Genomic DNA, 20,719 nt, shown 5'->3' with positions numbered 1-20,719 from the left:
AAAGTCTCTGAGTTTCTCGAAAGTCCCATCATCTCACGCAGACGGTAGAAGGAAGAGAAGCTCTCTTCCTGCCATGAACCTCCAGCGCCGCAAACCTGCCGATGCAGCACCCTGGAAGCACCCAACCACAGCCGACTCTTGAGTCTGTCTGAAAACTTCGAGCCTCCGAACAGCCTCCGACACCGAGCACCATTTCTGCCGAGCACTTCGACCCCAGCCCTGGCAACAGGCAATAGGTAAAGCCAAGGATTTGGGGCCTTCCCCTCCAGAGATTCTCGAATGCACAGTAGCAACGGCAGCGAAGCAGGCATTTCAGAAGTTTCTCCAGATGTTCCTCCGTGTATTTTTCTGTTTTAACATACATCTTTTATTTCAATGTCTCTCATAACCATAAAAATGGTTTCCTTTTTACTTTAGTCCTTTCTCTGGCTGTCATTGTTTTTTGGCACCAAGGTTTGGACCCATTGTACATCTTCAATGACTTCATCCTGTTTTCCACCTGAATGGTTTACAACCAATATTTGAACAAATGTGTTCTAGTTCTGTTGTTTAGTTTTTCCCAATGCATTTCTCACATACAAATCTGGGATTCCCCTTGATAATAATTCCTAATTCCCAACTGAGGTATAGAAATGGAACATAAACTCCAAATGACCCTCCCTGGTAGTTCAGCAAGCATTTCTAGCAATGGCTACGGACATTGTTATTAGCTGAATGCAGTCAACCTGGACCAAACTGACTGATCTCACACCAGTAGTAACCCAAACTTAAAACATAGCCTTCTAACTACAGCTTGAAATTTACAAACTTTGTAAAAAAAAAACTGGCATAAGAAGCTTCTCTTACACTATTTTTCCACTCATTAAATAAATACATTTCAATTATTCTTGATTTATGTAGTTCTTTGTGTATTTGATGCTTGCATGTGTTTTTAAGCGATGTGTTGAAAAGAGGAGCACATGTAATTAAAGCAGCCTGATTAAAACTCAGTGTTTTAACTGCACATGGTTTACCTCATTGTTGGATGGCATTTAAGATACAAAATGCTTTTGATTACCTCAAATATCCCAAATGTGAGCAACTCATCATACTAAATAAATAGTGGTCACCTTTAATAAAAAAATGTCACTGAGAAACATAGGGTAGTGCACTAAATCAACACACACAAAATGCTGGAGGAACTCAGCAGTCAGGCAGCATCTATGGAAATGAATAAACAGTCAATGTTTCAGGCTACGACCCTTCTTCAGGACTGGAAAGGGGGAAGATGCCAGAATAAAAAGGAGGGGAGAGGGAAAGAGCTGGAGAGGAAGGAATTTGATAGGAGAGGAGAGTGGGCCATAGGAGAAAGGGAAGGAGGAGGGGACCCAAGGGGAAGCGATAGGCAAAGTGAGAAGAGCAAGAGGTAGATCTTCACTTCCACAGATGGAAAAGTTCTTTCTTTCTTTTCAAATCTTTTTATTATATATATATATATATATATATATAGGAAAAATAACATGAGTACATCGAAGTAACAACACTTACAATGCCTTAAAAAAAACCCATCATCTTAAAGATTGAAAACAAAATTTTGTGATAACAAAAAAAAACTACTAAGCAGGAAAGTGAGGGAAAAAAAAAGAGAACCCATTAGGTGTACAACCCCGGAGCCATGCGTCATACACAAAGCTTCTAAAAATAAACATCAAACCGCCAGCAAGAAAAGAAAATATACTAAAAGAATTTACAATTAGATCGTGGAAAAATTATATCAATTAACTCAAATGATAATAACGAGCAAATGAGCCCCATCTTTACTCAAAATCAAATAAAGGTTCAAAGGTTCGACTTCTAATTTTCTCCAAACTAAGACATAGCATCACTTGAGAGAACCATTGTGACAAAGTGGGAGCTGATGTGTCCTTCCACTTCAACAAAATGGCCCTCCTAGCTATCAATGTAACAAATGCAATAACATGTTGGTCAGACACAGAAATACCATGAATATTTTGGGAACTATTCCAAAAAGCACAGTTAATTTATTCGGTTGTAAATTAATTTTAAGTGCTTTAGAAATTGTTGAGAAAACCGACTTCCAGAACTGTTCCAATATAGAACAAGACCAAAACATATGTGTCAGTGTAGCTATCTCAGTTTTACATCTATCACAATGACTATCAACATTAGGAAAGATTTTAGAAAGTCTCTCCTTTGTCAAATGATAACGATGTACAATTTTAAATTGAATCAATGAATGGCTAGCACAAATTGAAGAAGAGTTAACCAACTTCAATATCCGCATCCAATCCTCCATCATAAAAGTCAAATTAAGTTCCTTTTCCCAATCCTGTTTAATCTTAGACAAAGGACGCTTATCCCAGGGTAATAATAAATTATACATTCTTCCAATAGAACCCTTAATCAAAGGATTCATTCTCATAATAGTATCTAACAGGTCAGCCTCCAATATGTAAGGGAAATTACTTAAATATTTTTGTAAAAAATGTCTCACTTGAAGGTATTGCAAAAAGTGTGAATATGAAAGAGAATATTTATCAGTTAATTGTTCAAAGGACATCAATTTATCTTCTTTAAATAAATCCAAAAAAGAATTAATACCTTTATTTTTCCAAAGTAGAAAAATTGGATCACTCAAAGAAGGCTTAAAAAAGTAATTTCGGTAAATTAAACTACAAAGTTTAAATTTTGTAAGATTAAAAGAATTGCGGAACTGGAGCCAAATTTGTAAAGAATACTAAATCACAGGATATAAGTTTAAATTAACAACTTTACCTAATTGCATAGGTAAAGGAGCCCCCAATAATGAAGTTAAATAAAATTGTTTTACAACTGTTAGTTCCAAATCTACCCAAATTGGCCGATCAGTCTTACCAACCCAGTATAACCATAAAGACATATATCGCAGATTAACAGCCTAATAATACATTCTAAAATTAGGCAAAGCAAGACTTCCATCCTTCTTCAATTTCTGTAAATGACATTTACTAATTCTTGGTCTTTTATTATTCCAAATAAAAGATAAAAAAGATAAACAGATGGAAAAGTTGACCATGCAACCAAAGTGCTTTTGTTGAACAGCTTTTCATATCCTTGTACTGCACTCAATGATAACTAGAAAAGACTTTAAATCTTTCATCTAACAACACACATCAAAGTTGCTGGTGAATGCAGCAGGCCAGGCAGCATCTCTAGAAAGAGGTACAGTCAACGTTTCAGGCCGAGACCCTTCGTCAGGACTAACTGAAGGAAGAGTTAGTAAGAGATTTGAAAGTTGGAGGGGGAGGGGGAGATTCAAAATGATAGGAGAAGACAGAAGGGGGAGGGATGGAGCCAAGAGCTGGACAGGTGATTGGCAAAGGGGATATGGGAGGATCATGGGACAGGAGGTTTGGGAAGAAAGACAAGCCGGGGGGGGAACCCAGAGGATGGGCAAGGGGTATAGTCAGAGGGACAGAGGGAGAAAAAGGAGAGTGAGAGAAAGACTGTGTGTATAAAAATAAATAACAGATGGGGTACGAGGGGGAGGTGGGGCATTAGCAGAAGTTAGAGAAGTCGATGTTCATGCCATCAGGTTGGAGGCTACCCAGACGGAATATAAGGTGTTGTTCCTCCAACCTGAGCGTGGCTTCATCTTTACAGTAGAGGAGGCCGTGGATAGACATGTCAGAATGGGAATGGGATGTGGAATTAAAATGTGTGGCCACTGGGAGATCCTGCTTTCTCTGGCGGACAGAGCGTAGATGTTCAGCAAAGCGGTCTCCCAGTCTGCGTCGGGTCTCGCCAATATATAAAAGGCCGCATCGGGAGCACCGGACGCAGTATATCACCCCAGCCGACTCACAGGTGAAGTGTCGCCTCACCTGGAAGGACTGTTTGGGGCCCTGAATGGTGGTAAGGGAGGAAGTGTAAGGGCATGTGTAGCACTTGTTCTGCTTACAAGGATAAGTGCCAGGAGGGAGATCAGTGGGGAGGGATGGGGGGGACGAATGGACAAGGGAGTCGCGTAGGGAGCAATCCCTGCGGAAAGCGGGGGGCGGGGGAGGGAAAGACTTGCTTAGTGGTGGGATAGTTCAATTTTCCACAATTCATTTTACCTTCTCAGTTTAGGAACAATCCGTACGTTCAGTAGTTTTGAGAGCCTCAGTTGTGTACCCATTAGGAACTTGTATCAACAACCAAGAAGGCGGAGACTGTCATCTCATCTATTGAACGGATCCAGAAGCAAGATTTTGTACTCAAAAGGCAATCTGAGGCGAAGATCTTATCAGACTGGTATCTGTTTTCAGAAACCTTTTTCTTCTACTAAAGGCCATGCAGAGAGTGGTGAGTTTCATCTTCAATATTGACTTTTGCTGAGAGCTGACACTCATAATGCTAATGTGATAAATGTTTTCCAAGTTCTTGATTTCCCGGAGATGTGGTAGTTCTGTGATGGTGTCACATTGGTAGAGGACCCCTGTCTTTCAAACGCTTAGTAGGAGATCCATTCTTTCACCATTTTCAGTGAAGGATTTAACAGTGGCGTGGAGATGTGATTAGAAGTATACATATACGCAAGTATTATCTAGGTATTACAATGTAATGATTGATGTTTCAGCGATATTTCTAGAGTGAAGATAAGGAAACACTGAAAGATAGGAGGAGGAGCAGGCCATTCAGCCTCATCATTCATCACAGATCTTCTATTTTAATACCATGTTCCTGCTCTCTCTATGCCACTGGATACCTTTCACATCCAGATATCTATCCACCTCCTTAGCCTCCATTGCCTTCCGTGGTAGAGAATTCCAAAGTTTCCATCACCCTACAGAGTATACAGGTTAACAGTTTCCAGCTCATCCTGTAGACTGACTCCACTCCAGACAAAGCTTGTTGGAGACAGAGCAGTACTGCAGTGAAAAATATTGAGCTTGGTTTACTACCAGGCAGTGATCCTTGCTCTCCTGCACTCTTCATAGCCTCCAGTAGGTAGTTCACAGCAGTGGCAAAATATCATCGATGCTGTGACCACAAAACCGTAAAATACTTTGGAAAGTAAGGGGAATCAATGTCAGTGTCTTCTCGCAGGCCAAAACCTCAATACAGAGGCTCTGATCACTTATTCAGCTCTGGGTTGGTGGGCCTTGCTATCTTCATCCACCACAGTGCCTACAGAAGTGAAATGGTTGCAAATCATCCACAACCTGAGGGACTGTCTAAGATCAGACAAGGGTGACTGTAAAATTGTTGGACACTGCAAACAAAGCAATCTGTTAATGGAGTCCAAGATAAATGTTAAATGTTCCTCACTGCTAAGTGTCATCTACATTGAAGCCAAATACAATAAGCGTCCATCCTTTTATGACACTCACCTAGCCTTGGCCTGGTTCGGGGACTTTGCATCTGTGTACGAATTTCCGGCCTCAAGTGAAACTTCTTGGCTTCATCCACTAGATCTCGACACTGAAGGCTGCATCGAATCAGAGGCTGTGGAAAGAGAGAAAATAATTATTCTGAACAGTTCACTGTTTAATAGTAAGATGTCCATTTCCATGTCACTGACATGCTTCCATTTAGTCATACTGCAACACAAATAGGAGATAAGAAAGAAGCAAATTAATAGCGTAATTCCAAATCCTGAGATAACTTTTGAAAAAACAGGGTGATCAATAATTTCTAAGTGCAGCATTGATTCTCCAACTAGAGAACAGAAAAATCACTAAATGTAGGTCATTCTATGTGGCAGGGAAAACAACTCATTCATTTGAGGGAGGGAATTACATAATTCAATCAACAACAAAAATCTGGTATCACAGCTTGAAAGTGCACATTCATTGACAAACAATCTCTTAACACGAGAAATTCTGCAAATGCTGGAAATCCAAACCAACACACACAAAATGCTGGAAAAACTCAGCAGGTCAGTCAGCATCCATGGAGAGGAATAAACAGTCGACATTCCAACACCCTCTTCAGGACTGGAAAGGAAGGGGGAAGACGCCAGAATAAAAAGGTGGGGGGAGGGAAAGGAGGATAGCCAGAAGGAACTAGGTGAAGATAGGTGGGTGAGAAAGGTAAAGGGCTGGAGAGGAGAGTGGGCCAAAGGAAGAACAGATAGTTGTCATAAAGGTATGTTGTTAAATAATATGATCTCCATCAATACCATGAGGGCACTGAAACCAGACAAGGAATACCCTGAGCTTTGTACACTGTAACATACATAGGTATACACCACAGATAAATGACTATTGAACACCTAAAAAAATGCAGATGCCAGAAATCTAAAACAGAAACAGAAAAGAAACTTGTTGCACTCCAAGAAGGGTTGGTAAGCAGCCCATCAAGTCTGCTTTACCATTCAATCATGGCTGATTTTTTTTTAAAACCCCATTCTCTCTCCTTCTGTCCGTAACCCTTAAATCATCTGCCACACCTTAACAATCAAGAACCTAACAATCTCTGCCTTAAATCACTCAATGACTTGTCCTCCATAGCCCTCTGTTGGTCAGAGATTGAAAATTCAACACACACAAAATGAGTTCCTCCAGCATTTTGTGTGTGTTGCTCAGATTTCCAGCATCTGCAGGTTTTCTCTTGTTTGTGATTGGGAATTCAAAGTTGGTCTTGTCAATTGACATGTGCTCCCATGAAAAATATACTACATAGTTTCATAGAACCACTTGTTTACATCCAAAACATTTCAGCACAATGTACAAATGTAACCACTGAAACTGCTGATTATCTTATTAGATAGTTATATGATATGAAAATCCAACACATCTAATGACTTGAAATTCCAAATGAAGTAGAGTCACTGGCATGCATTCTTCATCATCTCAATATTATGTTGAGCACAGTATAGATCCAAAAAGAGGTTGACACCCAGAAACTTAAAGCTGTTCATCCTATCCACGTCAATCAGGACTGGAGCATGCTCCCCTGACCTCCCTTTCCTGAAGAACACAATCAATTCCTGGTCTTGCGAACACGGAATGTAACAACACTCAATCTATCTCACTCCTGAGATGTTTTACCCACATGCCATCTGCAAGTATATGAAAGGCATTTGAGCTGTGCTTGACAGAAGAGAAGCAGTGGCCCAAACATCCAACCTCGAGGTGTACCTGTGTAGATTGTCAGCAAGGAGGAGATGTTACCATTGGTCTGTGCAGACTGGGATCTCCCAATAGTCTAGGATCCAGTTACAGAGGACGTGGCAGAGGTCCAACTTTAGAAGCTTTGTGATTAATACTGAGGGGGTAACGGTATTGAATGTTGAGCTGTATCCTATGTTCTGCTGTTATCTCCAAAGCAGAATGGAATCCAAGGCATCTGTACCCCCATGTCGATGGTAATGTAGGAAGTGGCATTGCCTGGATGGGGGGGGGGAGTTTGATGATGGATACTGCTTTTCTTGAGACAGTGCTCCATGTAAATGTACCCAATGGTGGGGGTGGGGGCTTTGCCTGTGGTGGACTGGGCTGCATCTGCCACTTTCTGTAACCTTTACCATTCCTGGGCATTGGTGTTTCCATACCAGGTTGTGGTGCAACCAGCTATTATTATACATCTATATAATAATATATTATATATTCTATTATTATTAATATATTAAATATTATATTAGAGATTTTGGTGACTTGCCAAAGCTACACAAACTTCTAAGACTTTTTTGTGATGACATTTGCGTTCTGGTCCCAGGACAGATCGTCTGATATGTTAACACCAACAAATTTAGAGCTATTGAGCCTCTCCAGCTCTGTTCCCCTAGTAATGACCGGCACATGGACCTTGTTGATTTTGCTGATGTTAAGTGTTTGGGTGCTGCTCAATCAAAATTGCAATCTCCCTCCTAAATGCTGATTCATCATCACCTTTGACTCAGCCAACAAAAGTGGCATCATCAGCAAACTTAAATATGGCATTGGAGCTGTACTTAGCCACACAGTAAGAAGGTTAAGCACACAGTATTGTGCTGCACCTGTGCCAATGTTGAGTGTAGAGGAGATGTTGTTGCAAATCCATACTAATTGGGATTTCCAGTGAGGAAATCAAGGACCCAGTTGTACGGGGAGGTACTGAGGCTCGGGTCATGGAGGTTAGTGATGAGAGGTTGAAGACGTCCATGAATACGTCAGCCAGTTCGCCAGCACAGGCTTTCAATACCTGGCCAGGTAGATGGACAGACAGATGCTTTATTGAACCTAAAGGATAGTACAGTGTCACAGTAGCATTACAAGTGCACAGATATACAAATATTAGAAAAGAAGTAAGAAAGAATTAAAAAAAAGTTACCTCAAACAGTCTAACAGGAGGGGGTTACAATGGTCACAATACTCCAAACATGGTCTGACCAATGCCTTATAAGATCTCATCATTGCATCCTTGCTTTTATAATCTGGTCCTCTCAAAATGAATACAAACATTGCATTTGCCTTCCTTACTACTGACTCAACAAGGAATTGAGTTTGTTTGCACCTCTGATTTTTGAAATTGCTCCCTGTTTAGAAAATAGTCTATGCCTTTATTCTAAAAGTGTAATGACAACACACTTCCCTACACTGTATTCCCTCTGTCACATCTTTGCCCAGACTCCTAATCTGTCTAAGTCCTTCCGTAGACTCCATGTTTTCTCAACACGTCTATCTGTGTATCATCCACAAACGTGGCCACAGAGCCATCAATTCTGTCACCCAGACCATTGATATATAACGTGAAGTGATATATAACGGACCCTCTACTGACCTCTGCAGAGCACCTGTAATCAATGGCAGCCAATCAGAAAAGTCCTCTTATCCTACTCTTTGCCTTCTGCCAGTCATCCAGTCTTCTGTCAATGTCAAGACCTTTCCTTAACAGCCTTGTGTGCAGCACCTTGTCAAAGGCCTTCTGAAATCCAAGTAAAATCCAGTCTTGCAAGGGATCTCCCTCTTGAAGGATGTTCTGATATCAGCTTCCCAGACAGAGATCACAGGGTCACCGGATGCTGTCAGGAGATGCATAGATCTAGTGTTTTTCTCTCTTTTAAAGTAATTAAACTCAGCAAGGTGTGAAGCATCGCTGTCATTTATACTATTAGCTTTTGCTTTATAGGAAGTAATGGCATGCAATCCCCACCCCAGCTGTTATGCATCCATTTCCCTCTTTAATTTCACATGGAATTGCCTTTTACTCTCATGTTGTCCTTCCATAGGTTGTACTGGTCCAGTCTTCTGATTCATAGCAGTCTCGTAAATGCTCCTCTGCCTCTTTTTTTGTTTTTAAAAAAGAGCATTTAGATCCTTAAAAGATTACAGAGCAATTCTCAGCACTTCAAAGGCCACTGAAATACACAGATGTGAATCACAAGAGCCCACAAACCTTTGAAAAGATACTTAACAAATTGTGTTAACAACTCTCACTGAAATAATGAAATAAAAGAGGAGCAATAAAAATTTGAGGCATTAAGGAGCAAGGAATGAAAAGGCAAATATCCTAGTAAGAGGAGAATTTTTTTTGAAAAGCACTAACAGATTCAACAGATAATTTAATATAAATAGAGCTTGTTAAAGTTGGTAATGCTGAAAATAAATACATTACACTCTATGTTTAAGTGATCTTCTGTGTGCTTCTTTTAACTTATCTCACTCAGTATTGAACATAGAAAATAGAACAGTACAGCATTGTACAGGCCACTCAAGCCATAATTTTGCACAAAGCTTTTAACATACTCCAAGATTAATCTATAACACATCCTTCCCACATAACTGTCCAATATTGTTTCATCCACGTGCCTATCTAAGAGTATCTTAAATGTCCCTAATGTATCTGCCTCTACCACCACCCCTGGCAGCGTGTTCCAAGCATCCACATCTCTGGGTCAAATAACTTACCTCTGACATCACTCCTCTACTTTCCTCCAGTCACCTCAAAATTATGCCCTCTCCTACTTGGTGCATTCCACCTTGGGAAAAAAGCGCTGGGTGTCCACTCTATCTATGCCACTTATCATCTTATACATCTCTATCAAGTCACCTCTCATCCTCCTTCACTCCAAAGAGAAAAGCCCTAGCTCTCTCAATCTTTCCTGATATACATACTCTATAATCTAGGCAACTGTCTAGTAAATCTCCTCTGCACAGTCTATAAATCTTCCACACCTTTCCTATAATGAGATGACCGGAAATGAACACAATACTCTAAGTGTGGTCTATCCATAGTTTTATAGAGCTGCAAAACTAACTTGTGCCTCTGGAAATCAATGCCCCAACTAACGATCATACCAAATGCCTTCTTAACCACCCTATTAACTTGCACTACAACTTTGAGGGATCTATGGATGTGATTCTGAAGATCCCTCTGTTTCACCACAGTGCTAAAAATCCTGTCATTAATGCTGTATTCTGTCATCAAATTTGACCTTCCAAAGTGAATAACTTCACGCTTTTCTGGGTTGGACTCCATCTGCCACTTCTCAACCCAGCTCTGTCAATATCCTGTATTGTAGACAACCTTCTACACTATTCACAACTCTATCAACCTTCGTGTCATCTGCAAACTTACTAATCCAACCGTCCACTTACTCGTCCAAGTCATCTGTAAAACTATCAAAGAGCAGGGGTCCTAAAACAGATCCCTGTGGAACACCACTGGTCACCAATTTCCAGGTAGCGTATGCTCCATCTACAACTACCCACTGCGTTCTGTGGGCATGCCAATTCCAAATCTACATAGCCAAGTTTCCCTGGATCCCATACCTTCCAACTTTCTGTATGGGCCTACCACATGGGACCTTGTCAAATGCCTTACTAAAATCTTTATACACCAGATGTACTGCTCTACCTTCATCAATGTGCTTTGTCATATCCTCAAAGAATTCAATCAGGATCATGAGGCATTACCTGCCCCTCACAAAGCCATGCTGACTATCCCTAATCAGTTCATGCTTCTCCAGTCCATGCTTCTCTAGATGCTTGTAAACCCTGTGTCTAAGAATAATCTCCAACAGTTTACTTATCACTGATGTAAGGCTCACTGGTCTATAATTTGCAGGATTATCCCTATTACTTTTCTTGAAGAAAGGATTTCGTTTGTCACCCTCCAATTCTCTGTTACTACTCCTATGGCCAGTGAGGACTCAAAGATCATCACCACAGTCATCTCTCCCTTGCTTCCCATAGTAAACTGGGATATATCCCATATGGCTCCGGGGACTAATCTATCCTCATATTTTTCAAAAGTCCTAGGACATCTTCTTTCTTAACATCGACATGTTCTGGCCTACTGGGGACTCCAGCATGCCTGTCACACCTCAGCTCTCTTCTACCATGCCTCCAGTGCAAACTCCCCTGGGTGGCTGAAACAGGTGATGCCACACAGTGCCCCCGCATTCAATTTCGCTAATAAACTAGACTTGCAAAAAGAGCCCGTAGGATCACTGGAGACCCAAGTCATCCCAACCACAACCTATTTCAGCTGCTACCATCGGGGAAGCAGTATCGCAGCATAAAAGCCAGGACCAACAGGCTCCGGGACAGCTTCTTCCACCAGGCCATCAGACTGATTAACTGACGCTGATTTGAGTGTATTTGTACATTACATTGACTGTTCTATTTATTATAAATTAGTATAAATTACTATGATTGCCATTGCACACTGAGACGGAGAGGTAACGTAAAGATTTTTACTCCTCATGTATGTGAACGATGTAAGAAATAAAGTCAAGTCAATTATATATTTTACTTCCGAATGCCAAATGTCTCCCATAGAGTGGCAAGTCCTCATACACTGAAAAAGCCTGTTCCCCTTTTTGTTTATTTAAAAGTACCGACAGTGACTTTGACCAGCTGTAAAACAAACGTGGTAACATCACACGGATCCTGGAATGAGACTGAAAATGAGAACAGTCTATATTTGGAACTATCCACATGGAGGAGGGTGTGAGCGAGGGTGTGAGCAAGGGTGGCACTGCAAATTCCAAAAATGACCAAGGTAGTCATGAGAGCAAAGTTGAGGAGGCAAAGAGTTTCACTAAGTCTTGCAAAATGGAGGACAGAAAGTAAAGTACAATAGCAAATGAACAGTTATTACAGCCTACAGGTTAAAAGTAACATCTAAGTAAGATGACAGGTGCCACAGTGTTATCTGCAATGAAAGAGCATGTCTTATAAACAATGACCAGTTGATTGGCTATTATATAGTATGGGTCCTAATGCCCTTCACTTGGACAACACTGGTGTCACGGAGAGGGGAGACTTGCAGCATGGGCAACTGCTGGTCTTCCATACAACCTTGCCCAGGCTTGTGCCCTGGAGAGTGAAGACTTTCCAGGCACAGATCCATGGTCTCACAAGACTAACGGATGCCTTTACTTTACTTTTATATAGTACATGTAGGATATCAAGCTCCATACAGATGTTGATAACTTTGTTAACAAAACTTCCTAAAATTCAATACACCCTTAGACAATTTGGGGCACCCTGGTAGTGTAGCTGTTGGTCAGAGTTCAAAGTTCAGTTCCAATGTCATCTTAAGGAGTCTGTGTATCCTCTCCATGGGATGCATAGGTTTTCTCTGGGTGCTCTGGTTTCCTCCCACAGTCCAAAGATGTACCAGTTAGTAGGTTAATTATCATTGTAATTGTTCCATGATTATGCTGGGGTTAAATCGGGGATTGCTGGGGCAACACAGATCAAAGGGCCAGAAGAGCCTATTCCAAGCTGTATCTCTAAAGAAAGAAAGAAATAAACAATCCCATAAGACTATAATTAAGTCCCTATGACTCCACTGATCTAAGGGGCCAGTTTTTCATACAGAACAAGGTGGTTATATGGAATGAGCTGCTCAAAAAGTGATAGAAGCAGATATATTTACAATGTTTAAAAACCATCTGGACAAGAACTTGTGTAAGAAAGGAATAGAGGGATTTGAGCTAATACAGACAAATGGGATTAGTGTCGCTAGCCAATACAGCCTGCATGAATAGGTTGGGACAAGGCTATTTTCAACGTTGTACAACTAATTCTGTGACACAATAGCATTAGGTAACAAAAACATACATGTTGACAAAAAGATTAGCATGACTTGAAAATTAAGTAAATAATGAGATAAATAATTTTAAGCCGTACAATTGCAGGAGAGGAATGGGCATAGCTCATTGGTAGCAAAAATCCACTGAACATTGCATAACATACACAGCAATGATCGAATAAACCTATAGCATAAAAGACTCCAGCAACAACTGATCACCCACTAAAACAGCGAGCAACAGTAATTAAATGAAGTGAGCAGGTAATCTCTGATCTATATAAACTGTGATTTGAGCTTCCTTATGAGTTTGTGGATGGTATTAATCCAGTATTTTGTTACGTAACCGGCAACAATGAATATTAATCGAGACAGGTTTTATGAAAACAACTAAACATTTATTAAACACATATAAATGATAAGGGGGAAAAAAGCAAAGGAAAACTTTAACAGGAGGTTAACAGGTACGCAGCCGTTCATCAACCCCACTCGGCTCTGGTTCTTAAAGCGTTAAATGCGAAAACAGTTCTTAAAGCGATAGAGTCAGATATAGTTCTTAAAGTGATAACTTCGAAAGTCCAACAGTTTTACACATTCAATTGGGAGAGACTTCTCTGGAGAAGGATTTCTTCACCGACGCACTTTTACTGCTGGCTCCGTCCACAGGATTCCCGATGCTGAAATTAAACAGTTTAAATCAACTGACCTTAAATTCCTCTAGAGAAAGAGAGAGAGAGAGAGCACCTTTTTGCATGAACTCATTGCGCTTTTGCAACAGTTATCTCGATGCAGGTACTTCCCCAACGAAGACTCAATAAGGTCAATTCTTTATTAAACTGCCAAACGATGCCGACTTCTCTCGATCCTTCACTTCGATGAATTCTTCACTCTCCCTTCAAAACTGTCGGAATTGAGTAAATTGGCACTTTCAGTGACAAATTCCCAGTCCAAATGCAATATCTTGTCAAAGAATGCACCTTCCGTTTTAAAAATGAAACTGCGTCACAAAAAAACACGCAACAGAAACGGAGGCACAACATGTTCTACCTGGAAATCTACAAACTCAAAAAACCTACTGTGTCACCTGAGTCGACCCTTATATAGTCACGGGGGGGGGGGGCACATGTCATCACGTGACCTCACATCGGCAGGAAAATCACATCAGGTGACCTCCAAAAGACCATTACATCATTCTCACAAAAAAAAACCGATCTCCTTGAGCATGTAACAATTTCTTTAGGATTCTACTGATCCTTCCAGAAACTGTGTAAATATAGGGAAGACAGGTGGTAGTGAGGGGTTCCTCCTCGTTGTTAGGTTTCTTAGCTTTTCTGTCAGCTCTTTTAACTTCCTTCAGTCTGTAGCCATTCTGTAGGAACGTCATGCATGATCGTCTTATTTCTCTGGGGAGACTTTCTGGGTCTGAAATAGTTTTTGCACGGTTAATCAAAGTAGAAAGAACTGCTCTATGCTGAGAGGTATCATGGTGGTCGTTATTGTTGAGGTATAAGTCCATGTGAATGGGTGCCATGTCCGACGCAACAGGCTTCGACACAAAACTACTGTGCCACGCCAATGGCTTTTGGGACCTCCTGGTAAAAGAAGCCATTGAAATAAAACTAGTGGAAATGAATTTTAACAAAGATGAAGGCCTCGCTCTTAGTAAGAACTAAAATTTGATTGCAAGCAAGGTGGAAGAGTGGAAACCTGATTGGATAATGACTAACCAATCAGGAGCGACAGGTTCCGGGGGTATAAATACCAGCAGACTAGACATGCCCTGATAAAGATGGCAGAGTTTGTCATCGAAATATTGGTTATAATCGATACCTGTATCCAGCTGGAAGCCTGAGAAGAGTTTATTCGTCATGTACACCGGGAAAGCACGAGAACCTTTTTCAATTGTAATTGTATTTAATAACCATGGTAAAGTACACAACTGTCTCACTTACCATTTAAATTACAAGTGACAGCAGTCTACTTTTAAGGGTTACCCACCTCGGCATCAATAATATCCGTGATATATCTTGGTGTGAGCAGTGGCATCCTTACGTATTGCAGCAGATCTGGTAGGAAGTCTTCTCGTTCCTTCTTAGAGTGCTTTACCCAGTTTATTACTGCTTCAAACACAGGTTCTTCCGAATCCACCTGCAACAGCGACAGCTCATCAGAAAGCAATCAATAACCCACAGTACTTCAGTTAACTACCCACAAACTTGTAAGCTGGGCCATATTGCTCACAACGAGATGCTGTGGAGGAGCAGAATTGTGCCGTTAATGGTGGTAAGGGTCAAAGTTACTTTCCCCTAAGAATACATCAAAAATATTCTGTTTGCTCAATGGAATTGCACAATTAAAATTAATTTTATTTAAATTAAATGCACTTTTCAATGTAAGGCAGTAATAGTAAGCATCACTTAGTTTTACTGGCGGATCTTCGAAGTTTTCTCTCCAGCAAGATGAAGAACAATTAACAAAGGATGCAAATGTATGGTGGTAATGTTCCTCATGGACTGCAACATTTTTTCTGCTGTGTGATAAGTGTCCAACTGCAAAAGGTACAATGGTACTAAAAGTGCACTTAAATATGTTATTTCACACAACTAATCAATGCAACTACTTATATTGCACAATAACTTTCTCCCTTTCTATTAACCTTATCTCAAACTTTGAATATATCTTTCCAGTCCATCTTTCACCATCTACTTTTCACTTGCTCTGATATCAAGATCTAGTTTCAGATGAAGGGCCTCAACTGGAAACATCAACTGTCCACTTCCTTCAGATGCAGCCTGACCCGTTGAGTTCCTCTAGCAATTAATTGCTCAACTTTCTAAACATACCATTAAAGGAAATGATTCTTTATTACCAAACAAATAGTAACCATTCCACATGCTTATTTGCTTTTACTCTTCTTCTGATTTTCATGCTCAGCTGAACTACTGAGTCTGTTATGCTATCCCTGTATATTAAGTTGTTTGCCATTTAACTGGTCTGGCAAGCTGAAAGTTTTCTTGTGCTTTACTGCATTATAATCCATTCGTCAGCAGATGGCAGCAGAGCCCTGTTGGCAGCTGATGGAGTAACATCATTTTAGATTGCTCCTACCGTATTTACTTCATTGTCTCCTACCAGGTTTTTTTTCAAACCTTATTATAATACTTTAATACTGCTCTATGGCTGGGAAAAAAAACAAAAGCTTCTGCAAAAGAATGGGAAATAGAAGATGAATCCCCAGTCACCTTGAATTCAATCAGTGACTTCCTTAAACGGCAAAAATCCGAACTTTCTGAGGAGTTTCAATGACTTAACGGCAAATCGGATACAATCCAACAAACTTGAACTGAACATGAGAACCGAATTTAGGAAAACACTGCAAAGCTGTTGACAATTGAAGAGGATGTTGAAGATACAATTAAACTCTGCAAAGAGTTATCTTTATCCAATGAAAAACTGATGAAAAGGATTACCAATCTAGAAAATAGAAACAGGAGAAATAATTTGTGAATTCTGGGTCTTAAAGAATCAATTGAAGGCGCTGACCCTACGAAGTTTTTTGCAAACTTTCTGAAGCAGCTATTCCCTGTTTTATTCACCTCTGAGCCTAAGCTTGATCAAGCATATCGCTCGCCGACTTCGAAACCACTGTCATCGGCAGCGAGACCTAGGTCGGTCATTCTAAGTATTCATGAATTTCGTATTAAGGACCTTTTAATTCGCCATACCCGTTGACAAGGAATGATCGATTTCCATGGTTACAAAGTCAGACTTGTGGAGGACTATTCGCCTGAAGTTATGGCTGATCGTATGAAATATAAAGAAGTTATGTCGGAACTTTACAATAAAGGATTTAAACCATCTCTTCGTTTTCCCGCCCATCTGAGTATTGTTTTGAAAAACGGATTGCAAAAAAAAAATCAGTTGAAGGAGCAAAAGAGATTCTGAAGGCTGAAGTCTAAAACTATATTTCTTAATTGATCAATTTTTTCTTCTGTTAACTTGAAATAAGGTTTCAATAAGCTTACATTTTGGCTGTTTATATTTTGGTTTTTGTTTTTTTTGATACTTTTTTATTATATCCCTTTTTGAGGCTTTATTTTAATATATCTTTCTTTGAATTTGTTTAAATCAATCCTTCTATATTTTCGAATACTGAGTTATTTTTCTTTTTATGTTGTGTCTTGGTAGGGACATAATTGACCTCGAAGGACTGGAGTTTCTGTCAACAGGATTTTTTTGGGAGGGAACCTTTTAATTGTTAGCTCGCTGACTGTTTATTGGTCAGCCTTCTGGCTTTGGTGGGAAAGGGGGTAGGACCTATTCTCTCTGGGAGCTGTGTTGGGTTGATTATATAATTGTCTGTTTGACTACCTCTTTCTAGTTTTAATAACTTATGGCCAGATCTTTTAATTACATGATGATTGGTATTTTAAATGGTTCGAAATATTAATTTATTTAGTTTGAATGTGAAAGGGCTAAATCACCCCATTAAACGGAACAAAGTGTTTGCTTATATTAAAAAATTAAAAGCACCCATTATTTTCTTACAAGAAATGCACATACACAGTTGTGATAGCTTACGTTTTTTTACTCGGTGGAAGGGTATGCAATTTCATTCTTCTTTTAATGAAGAATCACGTGGAGTTTCAATTTTCGTAGATAATACAGTTACTTTTGTTCAGTATAAAGTTGTTTCGGATCCTAATGGTCGACTTGTTATTGTATCAGGGAGTTTAGACAGTAAATTGATTGTTTTTGCCAATGTATATGCCCCCAACATAGATGACCCAGGATTTTCTGAACGTCTATTTTCGTTTTTCCCTGATTTGTGTACTTACTCTCTTGTGATGGGAGGAGATTTTAACTGCTGGTTAGATCCAGTATTAGGTCGCTCGTCTGTCAAACTAGCCACACTTAATAAATCAGCTTTGTTTATCCAAACCTTTGTAACTAAATGTGGTATAGTTGATGCTCAGCGTTTTCTTCATACGACTGACAGGGAGTATTCTTTTTTCTCTCATGTCCGTCATTCTTTAACCAGGATTGATTATTTTTTTATTGACAGTCAAATGATTCCATTGGTTCGATCAATTGAATATAAAGAGATTGCTATTTCTGACCACTGTCCTGTACTTTTATCTTTAAATCTTCCTGGTCCTATCCCTATGAGTAGATTTTGGCAATTTAATTTAACTCTGTTATACGATAAGGACTTTTTAAAATTTATGGGGAATCAAATTACTCCTTTTTTCAAGAAATTACGTTGGAAGAGACGTCTAGCCTTATTATATGGGATACTTTTAAAGCATATATACAGGGTCAAATTATTTCTTACACTGCAAACATCATTAAAAAAGTTAACCAAAGAGAGAAACGAACTAGCTAATCAGTTAAAACAACCGGACCATAAATATGCTTCGGTATCCGATTCTGAAACATGTAAGCAACGTATTGAAACCAAAACTAAATATGATCTTCTTTTAACGCATCCAATTGAAAGCCAGTTTTTAAAAGATAGAAGTCAATTTTATATTCACGGAGATAAAAGTGGTAAGCTACTGGCTAATCAATTGAAGCCATTTATAGCCAAGCGGCAAATTAAAGAACTACGTAAAATTAATGGGGACATGATAACTGACCACTTTGAAATTAATGACACTTTTAGGGAACCTTATTTCAAATAGTATAGTTCTGACTCTGTTAATGATAATATTGCAAGATTAGCAAGAACCTGAGCAGAGGGAAATAAATAAAGTAATTTAATCCAATGATAATATTGCAATGAATAATTTTTAGATCAATTCCTAACCTTTCGATAGATGATTGTAGGCAATTGGATCAACCTACTTCCCAGGAGGAAATTGCTCAGCTATTCGAGAATTGCATTCTGGGAAATCCCCATGACCCGATGGATTCTCTGGAGAGTTTTGTAAGGCTTTTTCATCCTTGCTTATAGCACATTTATGTTCTACCCTTACAGATTCCTTTAAAATAGGAAGGTTACAGCAGTCTTTTTACGAAGCTTCCATTTCGCTTATACTTATAAAGAATAAGAATCCTACTGAATGTTCTTCGTATAGACCTAACTCTTTACTCAATTTTGATACTAAAATTTTATCTAAAGTGTTGGCTCGCAGACTTGAAAATATTATATCTTCTATAGTTTTGGATGATCAGACAGGATTTATTAAAAATCGATATTCTATTTTAATATATGGCATTTGTTAAATGATATGTATTCTCCATCTAAGGAAATAGCGGAATGTGTGATATCTTTGGATGCGGAGAAGGCCTTTGACAGAGTTGATAGGTATCTGAGTAGCCAGGGCATCAAAGGTTATGGAGAGAAGGTGGGGGAGTGGGACTAAATAGGAGAATGGATCAGCTCATGATAAAATGGCGGAGCACACTCCATGGGCCGAATGGCCTACTTCTGCTCCTTTGTTTTATGGTCTTATGGAATTACCTTTTTACATCCTTAGAAAAATTTAATTTTGGACCTAATTTTATTCATTGGATTAAATTACTTTATTTATTTCCCTCTGCTCGGGTTCTTACTAATCTTTAGAATTCTAAACCCTTTAAACTCCAATGTGGGATTAGACAAGGTTGTCCTTTGAGCCCTCCGCTTTTTGATTTGGTATTAGAACCCTTAGCAATTGCTTTTCGAGAGTCTAAAGAGATTACTGGTATTTTAAGGAGAGGTACTATTCATAAAGTGCTGCTCTATGCTGATGATTTATTGCTTTTTATATCTAATGTTACAACCTCTTTACCATCTGTGTTCTGTTTACTGACCAATTTTAGCCAGTTCTCACAATATAAATTAAATTTACATAAGAGTGAACTGTTTCCTCTAAACAATTTAATACCAACAGATATTAACCTTCCTTTTAAAATTTTAAGAAAACAATTTACGTATTTAGGAGTAACATTTACTAAGAATTATGAAGATTTATTTAAGGAAAATTTTTTAACTTTAACAAAATATGTTAAAAAACACTTACTAATTGGTCGCCTCTCTCTTTAACACTGATTGGCCAAATTAATTCTATTAAAATAAATATCTTACCTAAATTTATATACCTTTTTCAAGCTGTGCCTGTTTTTATTCCTAAATCTTTTTTTGACTCCTTGGATTCAATTCTTTCTTCCTATATATGAAAGAATAAAAAACCTTGAATAAATAAAGCTCACCTTCAAAAAACCAAACAGAATGGCGGCTTTGCCTTACCCAATTTTAGGTTATATTATTGGGCAGGTAATATACGAAATATTAAGTTCTGGATATATTACATTAACCATGAGAATTGTCCTATATGGGTCTCTTTAGAAGTCAACTCTGTTATGAAATTTTCCATTATTTCTTTACTTGGATCCTCGCTTCCTTTATTTTTAAATAAATTAACTGACAATGTGGTGGTCAAACATACTTTGAGGATTTGGTTACAGTTTAGAAAACATTTTGGTTTATTGATTCTCCCTCTCGAGATTCTTTCCTAGTTGTTTTTCATTTTTTTAAACCATCTATTATTGACTTATCTTTTAAAGAATGGGATAGGTTGGGTATTAAATGATTTCAGGATTTGTTTGATGGAGGGAATCTCTCTTCTTTTGTGCAACTTTCAACGAAATTTAACCTTTCCAATACCCACATTTTTCGATACTTACAGATCAGAGATTTTTTAAGATCTCAGTTACATATTCTACAAGTCCAGATAAGAATAGATAC

The 20,719-nt window shown here is 39.0% G+C and overlaps 1 protein-coding gene across 3 annotated transcripts in view; it reads right to left on the bottom strand.

Annotated features, from left to right (window-relative positions):
- klhl12 (kelch-like family member 12) overlaps nucleotides 1-20,719 on the bottom strand; it is a 131,383-nt gene that overhangs the window by 66,404 nt on the left and 44,260 nt on the right. For all 3 annotated transcript variants that reach the window (XM_063043620.1, XM_063043621.1, XM_063043622.1), the window contains 2 exons: nucleotides 14,986-15,135; nucleotides 5,355-5,469 (listed from right to left, as the gene is read on the bottom strand). In XM_063043620.1, coding sequence (XP_062899690.1) covers nucleotides 5,355-5,469; nucleotides 14,986-15,135 — 265 coding nt within the window. The remainder of the gene's footprint in view (nucleotides 1-5,354; nucleotides 5,470-14,985; nucleotides 15,136-20,719) is intronic.

This window comes from Mobula hypostoma, chromosome 3 (assembly GCF_963921235.1).
Source record: "Mobula hypostoma chromosome 3, sMobHyp1.1, whole genome shotgun sequence".
Taxonomy (NCBI): domain Eukaryota; kingdom Metazoa; phylum Chordata; class Chondrichthyes; order Myliobatiformes; family Myliobatidae; genus Mobula; species Mobula hypostoma.
Note: the sequence above shows the minus strand (reverse complement) of the source record. Positions and strands in the feature narration are given on the sequence as shown.